Source organism: Phyllosticta capitalensis (assembly GCF_038381095.1).
Source record: "Phyllosticta capitalensis strain CBS 128856 chromosome Unknown BKA78scaffold_6, whole genome shotgun sequence".
In the NCBI taxonomy this organism is placed as follows: Eukaryota; Fungi; Ascomycota; class Dothideomycetes; order Botryosphaeriales; family Phyllostictaceae; genus Phyllosticta; species Phyllosticta capitalensis.
In genome coordinates, this window is record NW_027117444.1 from 1,158,879 (window position 1) to 1,175,679 (window position 16,801).

Below are 16,801 nucleotides of genomic sequence, written 5' to 3' on the forward strand. Positions count from 1 at the left end.
TTTTGACAATACCTAGATGTAGCAAGCTGTAGCGTAGTACCAAGCCGTTTTTCAACAGAGCTCTTGATGTCTAGCGGATGCTATAGAAGAGCAACTACTCTTTGATTGATCTAATCAGGACTTAGATGGGTTTGATTCAAGTTTATAGCTTCAAGCTCTCCAGCCGATGTCCGAGCGAGGTTGGCCTTGAATTTCGTATCCCCAAATTCCCTGGTACACGGGCGGTGATTGCAATCTGAAGCTATGCGGAGCACAACAGGAGCTCTTGTGACCGTTGCTTAGGCGTCCGTGGCTAGATAAACATCGCTTTGTTGGGTGGTACAGCATAAGGGGTGCCGCAAGAGGCTGGGGGATGTTGGTTGAGGGGAAGCAGGAGGAAAAGATGGGACGAGTTAAACAACCACGTCTCTTTAATAGATTCAATCCAACTGGTCAAATCGAACAATTTAAGGATCTCGTAGATGTGGAATGGAATGCAATGTGGTTAAGACAAGCACAGGCGACTTGAGCAAGAAGCCGCCACCTACTGCAGCGGACAAGCTCCGACCGGGGGGCCAGCCCAACGGCGTCGCATGACGCGATGCCGGCGGCTCCAGCCTCCACAACCTCTCCACACCTTTTGCCAACAGCCCTCGACGTATCCGACCCTGCCATGAGGTTCCGAAGCCATGTCCGCGACTAATGCGAACAACAACTCCTCTGAAGCCCAACTGCCGCCGCTCGCCGCTCTCTTCCTGATCAAATTCGACCTCAAGGTCGGGTAAGCTGGCCCCAAATCTACGTCGACCCGACGGACCAACCCACTGATCCCGTAGCGCAGGTACACCATCACTTGGAAGCGCTCCATCGCCGGCCGTATGATCCCTGACCCTAGACTTGTCGACTCGAAAATACTTACGCTGGACCAGTCGAGCTTGATGGAGCGGTAGAATTCAAGTCTTTGCCTTCGGGCCTTCATAGCGTCAAAGAGGACTTGGTGTAGGTTCAACGCCATGATATCATCAGCAACGTCCGCGATTGACACCCTGCGCAAGATACTTTGTACACGATAGATACGTTGGCCTCAGCGCATTTATCAACGGGCCCGCATCCGAGGAGGAACGCAATGCGCATCTTGTCGCAGTTGGCATCCTGGTGCCCTTGAGCCGGGGGCGACTTGGACGGAGCTGGCTTCACGCGCAGCGGTTGCGAGAATTGGCGAAGTACGCTGGTAGACAGGTCTGAGTCGAACCAAAGCTGAACGCTAGCTAGGCAACTTGTGCACGACACGACCAAGACGGACACGCTCGAGCGATACTGGGTCGACAACAGCGCCGACCGCAATAGAATTGATGAAGGCGTCGAGTCGACACCATCATCACCCGTCATATCCAGACCTCCGCCCTCGGTTCTTAGGAAGAACAAGACGTATGCCTCAAGAAACAGAGGTCTCTCGAACATTACGCAATTCCACCCTGGACACGAGACCCTGAGCGTGTCGCACCCCGCCCTGTCGATAATCAAGTACATAGACACATTCGGCCCCTTGGTATTCCCGCTTCAACGAGCCGCGCTTCTAAGGAAGCGCATTCTGTTCATAACGACGCCGCCGGTTCGGCTCTCTTGCGAATTTGGTATGTACGGCTCTTGCGAGCAGTTTGGAAGCGCGCTGACCGTCAGCAGTGTATGACCTTTCCATTCTTTCCAGCATTCCCTCTTCTGTCACGGGCGTGTTACCTCCTGGCTCGGAGCCTCTGCAACGCTTACGAAGCCTCTTCACCATCGGCGTTCATGACATTCCAAACCTGCAAGACGACGCCAAAAAGCACGAAGAAGCCAAAGATTCCAACTACTTCCTCGATGGCGGCGCATGGACACCAGGGTGGGCCGCCTGCACCACCGACGAAGTTCTCTCGATCAAATCAAACCTCTACGACATGATTGTTGAGCTCCCAGCCCAGCTTGAAAGCCCGCAGCAAGAAAAGCGCTGGCCGCGAATCAGGACTTCCACCGGCAAAGAGTTGAAGGCAACGCAAAGAGATATGCGCCGTTTTCGCATTCTTCATTCAGAGCTTCGCAAGACGCAACGCCACTCGATCGATGTCCCCCGCCACGACGAGCGCAGCGGCGCCGACTCGGACGATGATTCCGACGTTGACGACGACCAAGTCGCGCTCCTCAGCCGCAGCAGAACCGAGAGCGAAAGTAGCGATGACGACATTTACGCCGACAATCTGGTCGAAGCGCCCAGTTGGACGGCCCTTGCTTACTCGGGGTTCATGTGGTGGGCGTCTGCGGGGGAGCGCGACTCGTCCGCGGCCGAGGAGGCAGACAGCGATCGCGCTTTGCTCGGCGACCTTTCCGACTTCATGACAGCATCACTGCGAGGCGGCTCCGACGATGCCATGGCGCAAACGTGGTATCAGGGAGCCGGCGCGCCGCACACGGCCATCATCGCCTACTTCCACCGCCTGACGGCCGAGATTTTCAGCACGCTGGGCGACCTCGTCGACGCGGCAGACGATGAGGAAGATGGCGACGACGATGTCGAGGGTGAGGAGCGCTCCGTTGTCGTGCACAGCGAGGACACGAGCCGCATGGGCCTCGACGTGTGGAGCGAGTCGGACAAGGCGTTTGTCAAGGAGGTGCTGGCCATGTACTTTGGGCGCACTGCCGAGGTGCATGGTGCTAGCATCGAGTGTTGTGGCATCAAGATCTGTTGACCGTAGAGCAAGCATTCGTGGATCAATTGAGGGGAGCGGCGCGTGAGAAGATTTTTGGATTCGTCAAGACTAATTCCATTCTTAGTTTTCTCTTAGTTCCTTCTTCTTCTTGTCAAAAGATACCATAGGGAAGACTGCGAGCCAAGATACCAGCATCGTCATAATCGGAGCTTTGCACATGCCCGCTTGATGAAGTACTCTTCGAATGTTGCAATGATTCCGATGGCATTCAATCTCTCTGATACATTTTCAAAGCTCTGTGTCCGCCTTGAAATCTCGTAGGGCGAGTCCCTCCTTTCCGCCTCTCTGCTCTCATACATCCTTTTCCCATTCTCCAAATTGTCGATCACCATCGATACTTCCCCTGATCTGCTTCAATTCTTCCACCTTTCGCGGTTGCGACTCTCAATTTACCCGTCCGACCATTGGACTGTTCGGCTCCAAGAAAGTCGTGGCAATGGCGCGATACCCGGTTACCTTTGAGACCCCATGATACCAACTGGAGGCGCAATGAGCAACCCTTTGGTCTTCCAGTGGCGCGATTGACATCCTCGTGGACTGGGCTTCCCCTCATCAACAGCTCCCGCGGCCTGTGGTCGCAGCACTCTGGCTCCAGCTGACCACGTCTCCCAGCCCACCGCACCTCCCCGGTAGTGACTCGTTTCCCATGCTCTCGGGTCCACCTTCATCACGACGTATACCTCCTCCTAACCACCGGTCTCTTGACCGTCCCCGTCGCCTGCTCCGCCTCGCGCAGCCGCGCCGTAAACGTCTGCTGCGGATGCCGTATGCCGCTGAAGTTGAGAATCTGCCGCGCGCCCGACGTCAGGAGGTGCGAGTGCGTCGGCCGTTTGCTCGTCATGTGGTGGCGACTGTGGTTGTGGTTGTGGAGGAGGCCGCCGGCGCTGGATTGCGGAGGCGAGGTTGATAGTCCCAGTGGTGATGGCATTGTTGTAGTGGAGTGGTTGTGGGTGGCTAGGTGGTCGATTTCCAGGATCGTGAGGACTTTGGCTTTCCCTTTTCGTTCAATGGACGGTGGAGAGGATTGAGACTGGAGTTGGTGTCTGTCTCAATTGGAGAACTGATGGTACATGTGCCTCGGTGGGTGTATAGGTCAATGAAGTGCCGCTTGCGTCAGAATCGCTATGACGTAGGTACCTCGGCGAAGGTGATGTGCGGTGGATCCAAACTCCCACTCAATGCTCGATGGTATACTGTGACGGCAATTGCTGTTCAAGAAGATGCGAAGGAGAGAACGCAGAAAATACATCCATCGCTAGGCGTTTAAAAAATCCAATGTGTGGAAATCCACCCATATATCACTCCCCCAAATCACAGCCATACCGCCATGCCCACTCGCGCCCAGGCCCTCCCTGACCTCCAAGATTTAGCGCGGGGCATTTTAATAGAAAAGTCGACGCAACGCTCTGACGAAATTGTCGCAATCCCCCTGTCGAATCAAGAGCGACAGAGATGATCGACGGCAGGCCCTAGATAAGATGGTGTTGCCAAAGCGGGAAGGGGGGCAGGCATGTCTCTGCTGTATCGCACACAGGCTTTTGAGTGCAAGCTCTGGAGCTTGGACGACATGAAGACCCTTTCTCAAGTTTTTTGCTGGGGGAAAGCTGAAAAAAATGGAAAGGTAGGGAGGCGGAAATCAACGAGAGGAGATGAGTTGAGATGGCGAGGCCCGTAGGCCTCTCAAATTCGCATCGATTAAGACCTGGAGGTATGGTATCTACCTAGGTACCGTAGCCGCCTACCACTGCCAGCAACTGCGACTCTTCGATGCCTACCCGCTCGCCTGCCTGCCTGCCAGGTCTGTCTGGCCTACTACAAAAATGAAAGGTCTGTCGAATCGAAGAAAAGAGCAACAGGAAAAAAGTGCAGCCCCGCACGAAAAGAAGCTCCCCAAGCTCCCCACGCCGGTTCATCCAGCCATCCCTCCCCTGCTTCCTCTCTTAGCTGAAACGCCGTTGCAATGCTGGTATCCATGCTCGAACCTGGCTCACAGCCTGGTCCATTTATAGAACGAAAAAAAAGGAAGGCTCGAAGAACAACAAATCCTGTGGTTTGCCTGTGGCTTGCACTGCCTGTGGCTTGCGAAGCTCTGTGTGGCAGTTTTCTTTCATCTTTTTTTGTGTTTTGAAGATCTCGATCGAAAGCAAATTGTGTCATGTTCCACTGAACATTCGGTTCTGGCGGGGTTCTTGGTTGGTTAGTGCAAGTTGACTCCACAAACCTGTTGCAATCTCTTTTTGTCGTTGGATTCTCTGCTCCACCTGAGCGGAGCGCAAGGAAAGTGGGAACTGGGCATCCGGGTCAGGGGTCGCGATACGCCAGATCCTGCTACCAAGGCTCTATCAATCAGGCATGTTCTCGGAGGCGAGGGTGATTTTGTCAATGGTGTGCGCTCGAAGAACTACACCTTGGTGGTGACCTCAGCCCGCAGGCGTGGGAGCTACTTCGCCGTTGTTGGACTGACGACGCTTGAGCGCATTCTGCGATTCCGGTTCCTGTTCAAAGTAAGCAGGGCGTTTCAAACAAAAGAACCTGCGTGCTCGAGCAACCTAGCGCGAGCGACTCCAGAGAAGAGTCCATCCGGCGGAAGGCTTGCTGAACGTGCGCAGGCTGCGCATTGGCAGTCCCGGGTAATCTGTCAGAACTGACCTCCATTCCGGCCTCGCGATGGGTCCTCTTCTTGGTTTTTGCCTTCTTGGTCTTCATGGGGCGGACTTCGCCAGGCTCGAAGCAATCGTCTGGTAGATCGTAACTGCAGCCAATCAGTCATGTAACAAGCTCGGAGGGTGGGGATACTGACTTCCTTGTTGTTACAATGCGGATGGAGTGAAGGTTGGGATCGTACGAAGCCCACTCTTGACACTGTCGCTTGAACTCGCCGACAGCATAGGTGATGTCGAGAGATTTGGCGCCTAGTATTGCACTTTTAGTAAAGTCAATTGGATTCGATTGACGGTTTGAGTCTTACCCGTCTTAAGCTCGATGCCGATGTAGAAGGTGGTGGTGTAGACAGTTACAGCGTCGGAACCATTGGAGTCCTCGCCATTACCGTTCGATTTCTCGCCATCTTGTGTCGTATTGTCAAGGTCGAGTTTGTTTGCAGCACCTTGAGCCCCAATGTCTTGGAGAAGACCGTTCGACTCGTTGGTGGTGTCTGTCTTGACAACAAAGTCGACGCTACCTTGAAGAACCTTTTCCTTCTCGTCATCGTTCTTGCACTTGTGCACGCGCTTGAAACCTTTGTTAAATGGCTGCGCTAGCTCGATGTCCTCCGCCGGAGATTGCTCGATCAAGCCAACGAGCTTGCGAACTTTGGATTCTACCGAACTGCTCCAGTTGTCTTGAGCCTCCTTGTCGTGACTTGCGGCAACAATGCTGAGGTAGTACTTGAAGTCCTGGGTAAAGAAAGTATGCTTCTCAAACAAGTCTCTCCACCGCTTCTTGCCATCCAGAATCTCGGTTGAAAGAGTGCGGGCCCGTTCCAGCTCCCGCTGTATGACCTTTTTGGTCGAATGAGTGACGTTGTGCGTGGCACACATAGAGGGGTATGCGGGAGTGATGATGGGCATCAGGTGACGCTTGTCACCGGGATAGATTTGAGGATTCCAGACCCTGACCTGCAGGGGACCATCCTCTATTTCCTTGAGCATAATGGGACGCGGCCATGGCCAGGTGCTTGTCAAGTAGAAGAATTTTCCAAGGACTACGGCCGCGCAGGCCATCGGGTATAGCTGGCAGACTCTTGCAACCATCATTGCCCATGCAATACCTCCTGGGAATCCCACAATGTTGGCATAGATGGCCCTCCTCTGCGCCCACAACTTCACGGCTCTGGTGACTTGTCGGAATATCTTGGGCTGGGGAACCAGCGATAAGACTTCATCCGTCACACGTGTGCCATTGACACTCCTCAGATCCGTCTCATCCAGACCACGCAGCAAATTGTTGTCCTTCAGATCCAGGTCAAGGGGAACAGACGTGACGGCAAGACGAGCGAAGATCAAGTCGATGTCGATTCCGAGATAGTCCATCTTGATGATGGGCGTGAAGGCCTCCGGGACCGGAGAGAACTTTTCAATGGCACCGGGGGGAGACACACGTTCGAGCACGTTGATGAAATGTTCGAAAAAGTCCTCTCGCGTTACGTGCTTTGGGGCGACGACAAGGGTATCGATATCGGAGCCTGTAAAAGAAGGGCGAAATCAGCTTAGAGCAAGGCAGATAAGTGAAGGTGAATTTGTGGCCTACCGGGCCCATATACACCAAGGCGATAGCTGCCGAACGTGAAGATCTTGCCACCAGCGTTGTTGATGACCGAGGGAGCGAGACCCTTGACCTTGCCGACATGACGGACGAATTCCTCGACAGCCTTCTGGAGTTTCTGGAGCGCAGCACCCCTACAAAATATCAGCTCCAGCTCGAGCTCGGATATGGTTTCGGAGAGCACCTTTTCTCAGTCTCCTCTGGAGCTTCGAATGTCTTTTGGTCGCGCAGCTCTTCGAGCAGAGCCGCATCCATGGCGAGCTCAGCCTCGGTGGGTGGCTTCCGTGAGATCGGGTCTGTAACGCCCCATCTTTTGGACGGTTGAGCGGCCATGTTGGTGGACGTCGATCGAGAGTCTGGTGCTGGGGGTCGTTTGCAGGCGAAGCGACGAGCTTCGGACAGACGCTGCGCAGCTGAGGAGCTCGAACAGGCTAAGTGAGGGCGGGTTTAGGCGTCGAGGTTCATTCCGCCGAAGGAGGTGCAGAGATGGGCCACAGGCAAGGCGAAGTGGTCGTGGGAGAAGCGTGAAGAAGAGAGGAGCTGCGCGGCGGACGTGTTGCGAAATGACGAAGCGAACGAGCTTCACCATGGGCCGCGGCGCTTGCGCCAAGCCCACGGCCGGATCCGATTGGCGGGCACCCCTGGATCCATCCTCCAACATGCCCATCGTCAGATGTCATTCGCACGAGGCTGGTGTTGGGTCTTTTCAGATATGAATCTCCCACCAGACGCTCGGTGTTCGAGCTCTGTCAGCTTGTTGTGGCCTTTTCGAAGCAAACTCGCCATGCCTGGATGAATCCCGCAAAACTCCATGCCCTCGCTCACCTCATCCAGTCTACATCTCCAACACCGCAAACTCAGCACAAGCCGACTCTAGGTGAGCGTTTGAGGGCCCTAAAAATCTAGGCCCAGGGTCTATTTTTCACATGGAAGTCAGAGAAAGTCGTCGACCAGCTGTTGTGATGGAACATATCCAATCGCGGAATGACCAACGGTCCAAGTTTTTTGGACATTGAAATCTTCAAAGATAGACTATAACCGAGGACTTATCTTCATCCAGAAACAACTTGGCTGCTCTGTTGAATTTCCGCAGTGCTCAAGTTTGCGATACCCCGCCTCCGCAAAGGCTAGCGAAGCTGTGCGGAAGGATTCCGTCTCCACTGGTGACGTGCCCTTAACTATGGCGGGGTCACGGTCCTGACTTTCGGCTTCTGCAGTCTTCCCCAAATCTGAGCAATCATTAATCAGCCACTTGCCATATCCGATTGACCTGAAGAGTCGACTGTCGGAACGGGGTACGAGCGGAACAAGTTCAAGGCTGGTAGCTGCCGGTTTCCCGACTGCCCTTCCCGGTCCAACAACAACAACCGACCTTAAAAGGCTATCTAGCCAACACCCCACCCCTCGCCTACTGATACATCCCACGCTTCTTTCTTGTCCAGTCGACCTTGCATCAGTCTTGACAAGATGAGTGACAACCGCATCCACTTTGGTCCCGACAGTGGCCAGCAATCAGCCATGGACAGCGAGAAGTTCGTCAAGCGCAATCCCCACCCGGACTTCAAGAAAGTCGAGGCTTCGCGTCCGGATTGGAAGGACACGACGCTCGAATTCACCAAGACCAAAGATACAACTTGGAAGCTTGGCAAGGGTCCCAACGATGAGGGCGAGAGTCTGGCGAAAGAGCACGTGGAAATCGATCCGTACCAAGACGGAAGGCCCGCCGTCTTCAACTACAAGCTGCTGATCAGTGCCATCATCCCACGTCCGATCGGATTCGTCTCAACTCGGAGCAAAGATGGTAAGCATTTGCAGTCATTCGACCCAAAATCTGTGTGCTGACGTTGAGCAGGCTCTTCCACCAACCTTGCGCCCTTTTCCTACTTTCAACTCATCAACCACGACCCGCCACTTTTCATTCTTGGTTTTGCCGGAGGATGGGACCGTGCAAAGGACTCCCTCGCAAATTTGCGGGATTCGGAAGAGTGTACTTTGAACATCATATCTGAGCATTTCATCGAAGCCGCCAACGCCACTTCGATCAATGCGCCCTATGGCATCTCCGAGTGGGCACTTACTGGCTTACATCCCGCGCCTTGCTCGGTCGTCAAGGCATCTAGAGTCAAGGAGGCCATTTTCAGTGTCGAGGCAAAGCTCGTGGAGACACGAGAATTCGAGTCGCGAGCCACGCCAGGAAAAAAGACCGGTGTTCTGGCTATTGTCGAAGGAGTGCGCTTTTGGGCGCGCGAAGATGCCCTGAATGAAGATAAGAATCTGTTGGACCCTGCGGTAAGCAAACTTCCAGCCTGCAGTTCAAGGCTAGATTCAACTACTGACGTTACCAGGTTTTGCGCCCGATTGCCAGACTTGGCGGTATCTCGTATGGTCGCATTACCGAGGCCTTCGAGCTCCCAAGACCAGACTTTGATGAAAAGATCAAGACAGAAGACGGCGAGAGGCTCAAGCTTCCTAAAGTAGATGGCCAATGACTATGCAAACGACCAAGAGACCAGCCAAGAATATAAAGAATACTTCAGAATACTAGTTTTGCAAGCCATCGAGTGGTATTTGACTATTGCGCTAATTCTAGTCTCAGGAAGGACAGGCACGCCATACTCTTAAGCCCGGATCTCATAGCGACAGCTCGTTTGCAGTTCTGTTCGGAAGGTCCAGGACTAGTGGAGTTGATGGCATTCAGGAGGCGAAAACTCAGCATCCAAAATTTTGCATGCACCGCCAAGTTTCAAACTTGTGTCTCACCCTTCGATTTTGCCTGTGTCCAACGACAAGGAGAGGTATGTGCATTGAAAATTCACGGCCAAAGCACATAGCAGTCAAGAGAGATTCCAGGCGTTGAATGGCACTGCAAGTTCGCTGGTTGTTCACGAATTTGCAAAATCTTTCTCAAGATGTAGCTTCGGATTCGGTTTCCCTCATGAAAGGGTCCTGCGGAAGCGGAATACTCCAAGACATGTCTCTCTCCCAGACCACTGATTGGTTCGGCTTGAATCACCGCTCCCAAAGAGCAATCGCAGTACTGGCTGTTCACGGATCCAGCCCCGCTATTTCCTGCCATCATTCTGATGCGTTTCGACTTCGCCTGGGACATCGGATACGAGGGGATGTGAATTTGTGTTGCATGCGCTCTGACTCACAGTTACCCCCATCTCAACGGCCCGTAGTACGGGAAAAGCTTGGAAAAGGCAGCTGAAGACACTTGCGGGTTTCGCGGGGGAGTCTTTGCGTCTTGCATCTATCGACATAAACGGAAGTTTCGGTACAAGTCTTCTGCCATGGCGCCCGTTGTGTTGAGCGTCGCCACACTCATCTCCGGCCACGTACTGGCTGCCTCGACCGCTCAGCCAGGATTCAATCTTCCCCTTAATGCAATTTGCAGGGAAAGTGTGATTTTTAGATCTGACATTTCGAATTCCACGCCATCGACCTTTGCGCAGAACGAGGATTCGCCCTCCTCCAAATCATGAATTGCGATACCCCACGAGACAGGGAAGCCTACACGTAGCACACCATTACACCTTCACTTCTAGGCAAATGCTAATGGCTTGGCAGTTTCTACCAGGCGGCCATCAATGCGCTTGATATGCGACTTATTGAAGACTCCCCAGGATGCACCGTACCGCCTCGTGGATTCTCGCCCTTCTCCTGCAAAGACACGACCTTGACGGCCTTTGCTCAGCTTGGAGCTCTGCGTTTAGATGTGAATCGTGGAATGATATCGCTCATCGATGGAAGATACCAGTACATACTTGCGGAAGCCACGAGAACTCTTTCCCTGATTCCTGAGGACGACCGGCCTCCTCAAGATGACCTTTGGCTTGGCAGCGTGATAATACCACGAAGCAAAGGAGTTTGCGAACATGTCCTCAGCCTGGGCGACTTGGTCTCCGGGGCAAACACCCCAGCGGACGATGTCCCTGCCATCATCATCAATGATCTGGCTCAAGATCACAGGTTTTCGGGAAGATCATATGTTTCGGGATCACCCGGAGTGCGCTTTTACGCAGGCGTTCCATTACGCAGTCCATGGGGAAGTATCATTGGCGCGTACTGTGTCTTTGGTCACGAGCCGCGGGATGGTCTGGACCAGGAGTCTCTACTCACACTACAAGGTATCGCGAAGACGACCATGAATTATCTGGACACCAGCAAAGCAAAAGAAGGGCACAGGAGGTATGAGCAGATGCTTCATGGGTTGACCTCCTTTGTCATAGGAGAATCATCTCTTCAGTCATTTGGTCCCGACCAACAGCCATTGAGGGACTCGCCACTTGTGCCCAAGAAAAAGGCCCTCGCCGCAGGGAAAGAGGAGAAATTACCCCCACTGGAAAACCATCTACAGTTGAAGGGCTCCAATAAATCGAAGATTTCGTTGGCTCCAATGACTCTGAAACAGGCCATTTCCTCAGGCATCACTCAGGCTTCAAAACCTAAGAAGCAACTGCAAAAGACCACCGCCAGGACTGGAGCCGGCGCCAAGGAGAGTTTGAGCCTCCAGGAAAGCATTTTACCTTCAGGAGCCAAAGAAATGTTCTCGAGAGCAGCAAACATCATCAAGCAGAGCACAGACATCGACGGATGCATTATATTTGATGCCACGGTTGTAAGTTTTGGTGGTGACATCAACACACCTCGCGGCCGGACTGCTACAGAGGCCCACGCGAAGGATTCGAGATCGAAGACTCACCAGTCAAGTGACTCATCCAGGTCGCGCTCATCATCAAACGAGAGCGACTCGTCCTCTGCAGAATCCTGGAACGCTGGTGAGCCATCTGATTCTGAGCATCCAGGAAATAGGGACCGCAAAATGTGCGAAATCCTTGGGTTCGCGTGCAATGAGGGATCCAGCATGGACGGGGATGATCCCGAACTCTTTTGCAAGCCATTTGCCGAATCGGACATGAGAAGGCTGCTGAGGAAGTACCCTTTTGGCCATATTTTCAACATTGGCAGAAGTGGACAAATTTCACCAGGAGAATGCAAAGAGCGCTCGCCACGCAGAGAGCTACGGGACTACCCCAACGGTTTCGTTCGAGTCGATCCCTACGTGGAGAAGCTTCTGAAGATTGCCCCGAATGCGCGAAGTGTTCTTCTGCTTCCTCTTTGGGAGTATTCGAGAGACAGATTTTTCGCCGGAACAATCTGCTGGACGACGGAGCCAAATCGAGTCTTTTACCCGGATGTCGACCTGGTATTTCTCCAAGCCTTTGGGAACAGCCTCATGACAGAGCTCTCTCGCTTGGACGCCATCACTTCTGATCGCGCCAAAACAACCTTCGTTGCATCAATTTCTCACGAACTTCGTTGTCCTTTGAACGGTATTCTGGGCAGTGTTCATTTCTTATCAGACACCAAAGTAGACGCATACCAAGCTAGCCTCTTGGATTCTGTCGCCATGTGCGGGAACACTCTACTTGACACCATCGACCATGTTCTAGACTATGCCAAAGTGAACAGCTTCAAAAAAAAGTCTCAAAAGGGAAGGAAGCCAGAGGACGAAGAACAGAAAAAATATGACGACGGGTCGCAGAAAGGCTCAGGAGATTTGGAGTACTTGACAGCAAAAATCGATCTGGCTGTGCTGACAGAAGAGGTTGTCGAAGCTGTCTTTGTGGGGCAAGCTCACAGGCAAGTCTCAGCTAGACTACAGCAAATCATTGAGGACAATGAACCGGTAAGAAAAAACTACTTCCTCTCGATCACTCCTACTTGTTCTGCTTGAGTTTCCGCGATCGATCAGGGACGAAGTCTGCTGCTAATCTTCAAAAGGAGCAATCCGAGCTACAATCCAATCTGAGACGAGTCAGCTTTTCTGAATCTTTTCTAGAAGAAGGTGCAGACACGACTGAGGATGCCGTCCGGCTCATTCTCGACATCCCCTATCGCGCAAACTGGGCCGTCATCACCGAGCCTGGAGCGTGGCGAAGGGTGGTAATGAACATCCTGGGGAATTCCCTCAAGTATACCGACAGAGGCTACATACGAATCTCGATGCGCGCAGAAGATGGAGGATCCCCGGACAAGAACGAGATCAAAGTAACATTCAAAGTCGCCGACACGGGCAGAGGCATTTCGCCCGAGTACCTTCGCACCGGATTGTTCTCTCCATTTTCTCAAGAGGACTCCTTTTCCCCGGGCACTGGACTTGGGCTTAGTATTGTCCGACAAATCCTCGACACTTTACACGGTCATATCGCTGTCAAGAGTGAGGTCAAAAACGGAACCGAAGTCACGATAACGATTCCTTTTCCAACTGCAGAAGGATCACCCAGCCCGGAGCCAGCCCCTGACATGATCAGTGCCCTTAGATCTCAACTGGAAGATCGTAGTGTCCGCATATTGGAACATACCACTCTGGGGGGTATCACGAATTCCAAGCCCGCGGTCAGAAAAGGCCAGCACGAGCTCGCCATGTGCATCAAGCGCACTTTCAAAGACTGGTTTCAAGCTGATGTCGTCACGTCACACGTTTGGGATGCTCTTTCTGCCGACATTCTCGTGTGCCTGGAGGTCAATATCGACTTTCTGAGCGCGCTCCAGAAGCTCCGCAAGCAAGAGAAGAGGCTCATTGTGATTTTCATCGCACTCGACTCCAAACAAGCAGCAAAAATGTGTGCAGATCCGCGCATCCAGAGCGGAGACATCTTGATCGATGTCATCACGCAACCGTAAGTTTGATTTATGTTACTGTTCAGGAGCTTTCGTCTGACTTTCTGAAGTTGTGGGCCTCGCAAATTGGCAAAGACTCTGACACAGGCTTTGAATCGCCTGGATGCGGAGCTTCTCAAGATGCCGTTGACGACGACGCCCTCGAACTCTCCACTAGAAGAGTCACCGGGAGACGTGACGAGGCCTGCCCTGTCAAGGCAAATGACGAGACGGATGTCGGAGCCTGCTCCAAGTCTTGCGTGAGTCCAAGTAGTCGTATGATTCGGACAAAGTGACTCACTAGCAGGCAGCGAAACCATTCGGAAAAGCAGGTCACAGGCTTCACTCAACTCGGAGCCGTCTTCGCCCTCAATGCAACAGCCTCCAACCGAAAAGGATCTGCGCATCCTGCTGGTCGATGGTATGTGCTCTCGCTCCAGTCGCCATACTCATAATCACATTGCCGACCACTGACTCTTGATAGACAACCGAATCAATCTCTCTGTGGGCCCTTACGCTGCCAACCAAAATATTGTCCGCGTCGCGCTAACGCGATCCAGCTTCTTACCGCATTTATGAAGAAGTACCGATTCGCCTACTCGGAAGCAATGAACGGTCTCGAAGCTGTCGAGACATACAAGCGCGAAGAGGGTCGCTTCGACTACATCATGATGGGTGCGTTGTATTCTTCTCAGACTCATGCCTAAGATTTTGTTCCTTCATCTCTTCCCCCGTCCCCGCCACTAACAAATCACTCATAAACAGACCTCACCATGCCCGTAATGGACGGGCTGACAGCGACCCGCGAAATCCGGCGCTATGAACAGCGCGCTCACTGCCCGCCCGCCACCGTTATCGCTCTCACAGGCCTAGCCAATGCAGCGACCCGTGTCGAGGCGCTCGGGTCCGGCGTCAACCACTTTCTGACCAAGCCGGTCAGGTTTCAGGCGCTGTACGCCATGCTGCGCGATGGTGGAAGGGAGGGCGAGAGGCGGTCGAGAAGGGAGAGCGAGGTGCTAGAAGCAGGTCTGGTCAAGGAGAGTATGTGGGAGGAGGCTTCTGAGTAGGGACCTGGATCTCATGGTGCCAAGATTGTCTGAATTTGTTGTATCTCTGTACTCGTGTGTTGATGGTGGTTGGTTGTAATGTAGGCATAGTGTCGCCTGTAGACCTTTGGGTGTGTCGGACTTTCTCTTGTTTCTTTTGGTAATCGGCTCAATCGCAATCGCTCTGTTATTGAACCTCGCCCGGTGCAGTCAAGTGGGGTCGCGCCTTCCGGAAAAGCGACATCGCTGGATAGGGAAATCACGGGGCTTGCGCATTGGCCTGGGTCCTTCCTTATAAATCTGCCTCCAGGCCCCCTCCATCTCTCTTCCTCGAATCGTCAACCCAACAGATTCTTGTGAGGCGTAACAAACGAGAACCCGCTACTGGTGATGTGGGCTCACGTACCGTAGGCCATTCGACTTGTCGCCACTGGACGGCGGCCATATTCTCGATGGAGTTTCTCCATACAACTCTCAATACCGAATCTTCACCACTTTCTGAACTCGGTGTTTTGCTGTCACCGTTATCGAACGTCGAGGCGCAACTTGATCATTTAATTGTGGTGCTTGTTGCTCATGGCGCATGTTGCGCTGCTAGCCCCTCGGACACAGCGCTGAAGGCTGAAGCCGAAAGACAGTGGACAGAGGAGCGACCACACAAAGTGTCAACGGCTGTGGGAAGAACAAGTTGGTAGGTTGTGTAGACGTGGCAGAAGAAAGTAGCTCTTGCAGGTCTTCATCGAAACCATTGTCTCGACTCTGCAGTCCATGAAGCAAGCCGAAAAGGAGAGGGAGACGATGTTTAAATAGGTCTTTCTGGCGACGCTTGACGCGAGCCGAAGCTAATAGAATGCATGTGACTCGTGAGATTGCCAGATGACCGAATTGTCATACTTTGCTTCGCGCTTACACTTTTGGGTCGCCTTTTCCCCAGTTAACTAGTATAAAAGGGACTCCAGCCTCTTCTTGAGGCGACAATAATCGCATACCCCTGGACAACATTTCAACGACTCTGCGGAAAATTGTCCGAATCCTGCTCACTGTTGTTGTTGTCTTTCCCGCCTGCTTGAGAGGAATTGAAAAGTTGGCGAGGAACACGCAGAAACCAGCCACCCTTTTGGAGTTGCGATTCCCTGTTGTATCTTGTCGTACTTCAGCATTGTTTGCTAGTACTGCTGCGATCCTGCTTATGTGTTGGAGCTCCGGCACGGCGCAAGTGCCTGCGGAGGCTACCTCGATTGCAAAACGAGAAGTCCCTCGCTGTAACGTGTCCATCACTCAAGACTCCTGAGTGAAGTTGAGCAAAAAGAGACAAGTAGCAGCAGCAACGACGAGGACGGCGGCGGCGGCGGCGGGCTGGGCGGCAAAAGAGCAAGAAAAAAGACAAAAGAGTTCAGGGGCCAGGGCCCCCTAATCTCTGCCGAATGTCGAAAGAACCCGAGTCCCCCGTAGGGGAATCGAACTCACAACCCCCGGGAAATGTTACCGGAATGGCTAGTGGATCACCTGCAAGGCGTAGGCGGGGGAGCATCACCACTGAGCCACGTGGCCCGGCTCCCGGGGGTTGATGGTGTTGAGGTCGCATTTGCAAAATATAAAGTGCCATTTGGGTGGTGCGGCTTGGAGTGGAGGTTTGGCTGGCGAGGTGATTGAGTGGCTGCCTCCCAGATTCAGTCGGCGTTGCTTGGAAATGGCATCCAGCAGCGTGAGTGCTCGTCGCTGCCATACACCAACCCAGCGAAGCCCAAATCCAATGATTACCTTCACACAACATGAAAGCTCGCCTGTTCAAGACAAGACAGTAAACAGGGACAGTGGACTACCACATTGGCCCTGTGAGCATCAAGTGCTCATGTCTGGGTCGTTGTCCTCTTGCGGACAGGAAAGATCTTTTGAGGTGAAGCAAGAGCAGAGACTCACGTCGATTTTATACCCGCGAGCCAGCACTGAACGCCGGCTTCAGTCATGTGCCTTTCCAGTCAGCTCATATGCCGTGGTCGAATGACCATGCAATGATCCCTTATATCTTTCATGTGACCTAAATCCCCTTATAACAGGACTGGTGATTCCGTCCGGGAACACGCACTTAGGCGCTCTTCCCCT

General features: G+C 53.1%; 4 protein-coding genes across 4 annotated transcripts; 3 read left to right on the plus strand and 1 right to left on the minus strand.

Moving 5' to 3' along the window:
- The first annotated feature begins 600 nt into the window (after positions 1 to 600).
- BKA78DRAFT_316683 (uncharacterized protein) lies at positions 601 to 2,985 on the plus strand. The gene is made up of 6 exons (XM_066888640.1): positions 601 to 760; positions 821 to 855; positions 909 to 978; positions 1,035 to 1,202; positions 1,252 to 1,613; positions 1,663 to 2,985. Exons 1-6 carry the CDS (start codon positions 669 to 671, stop codon positions 2,700 to 2,702), a joined length of 1,767 nt encoding a protein of 588 aa, XP_066743384.1. The 5' UTR covers positions 601 to 668; the 3' UTR covers positions 2,703 to 2,985.
- A 2,199-nt stretch (positions 2,986 to 5,184) lies between these two features.
- Positions 5,185 to 7,531, minus strand: BKA78DRAFT_150543 (poly(A) polymerase Pap). The gene is made up of 4 exons (XM_066882930.1): positions 7,171 to 7,531; positions 6,972 to 7,120; positions 5,692 to 6,906; positions 5,185 to 5,635 (listed from the first exon to the last, which is right to left on the minus strand). The coding sequence occupies exons 1-4, from the start codon at positions 7,317 to 7,319 to the stop codon at positions 5,490 to 5,492; spliced, it is 1,659 nt and encodes a 552-aa protein (XP_066743385.1). The 5' UTR covers positions 7,320 to 7,531; the 3' UTR covers positions 5,185 to 5,489.
- A 973-nt stretch (positions 7,532 to 8,504) lies between these two features.
- Positions 8,505 to 9,475, plus strand: BKA78DRAFT_331936 (uncharacterized protein; the record flags this gene model as incomplete). The annotated part of the gene is made up of 3 exons (XM_066889930.1): positions 8,505 to 8,787; positions 8,839 to 9,275; positions 9,332 to 9,475. 3 exons carry the CDS (start codon positions 8,505 to 8,507, stop codon positions 9,473 to 9,475), a joined length of 864 nt encoding a protein of 287 aa, XP_066743386.1.
- Positions 9,476 to 10,467: 992 nt separating this feature from the next.
- BKA78DRAFT_380476 (uncharacterized protein) lies at positions 10,468 to 15,081 on the plus strand (the record flags this gene model as incomplete). Its single annotated transcript, XM_066892971.1, has 8 exons — positions 10,468 to 10,505; positions 10,557 to 12,678; positions 12,774 to 13,672; positions 13,724 to 13,912; positions 13,964 to 14,073; positions 14,137 to 14,156; positions 14,213 to 14,327; positions 14,418 to 15,081. The coding sequence occupies 8 exons, from the start codon at positions 10,468 to 10,470 to the stop codon at positions 14,717 to 14,719; spliced, it is 3,795 nt and encodes a 1,264-aa protein (XP_066743387.1). The 3' UTR covers positions 14,720 to 15,081.
- Between the last annotated feature and the right edge of the window lie 1,720 nt (positions 15,082 to 16,801).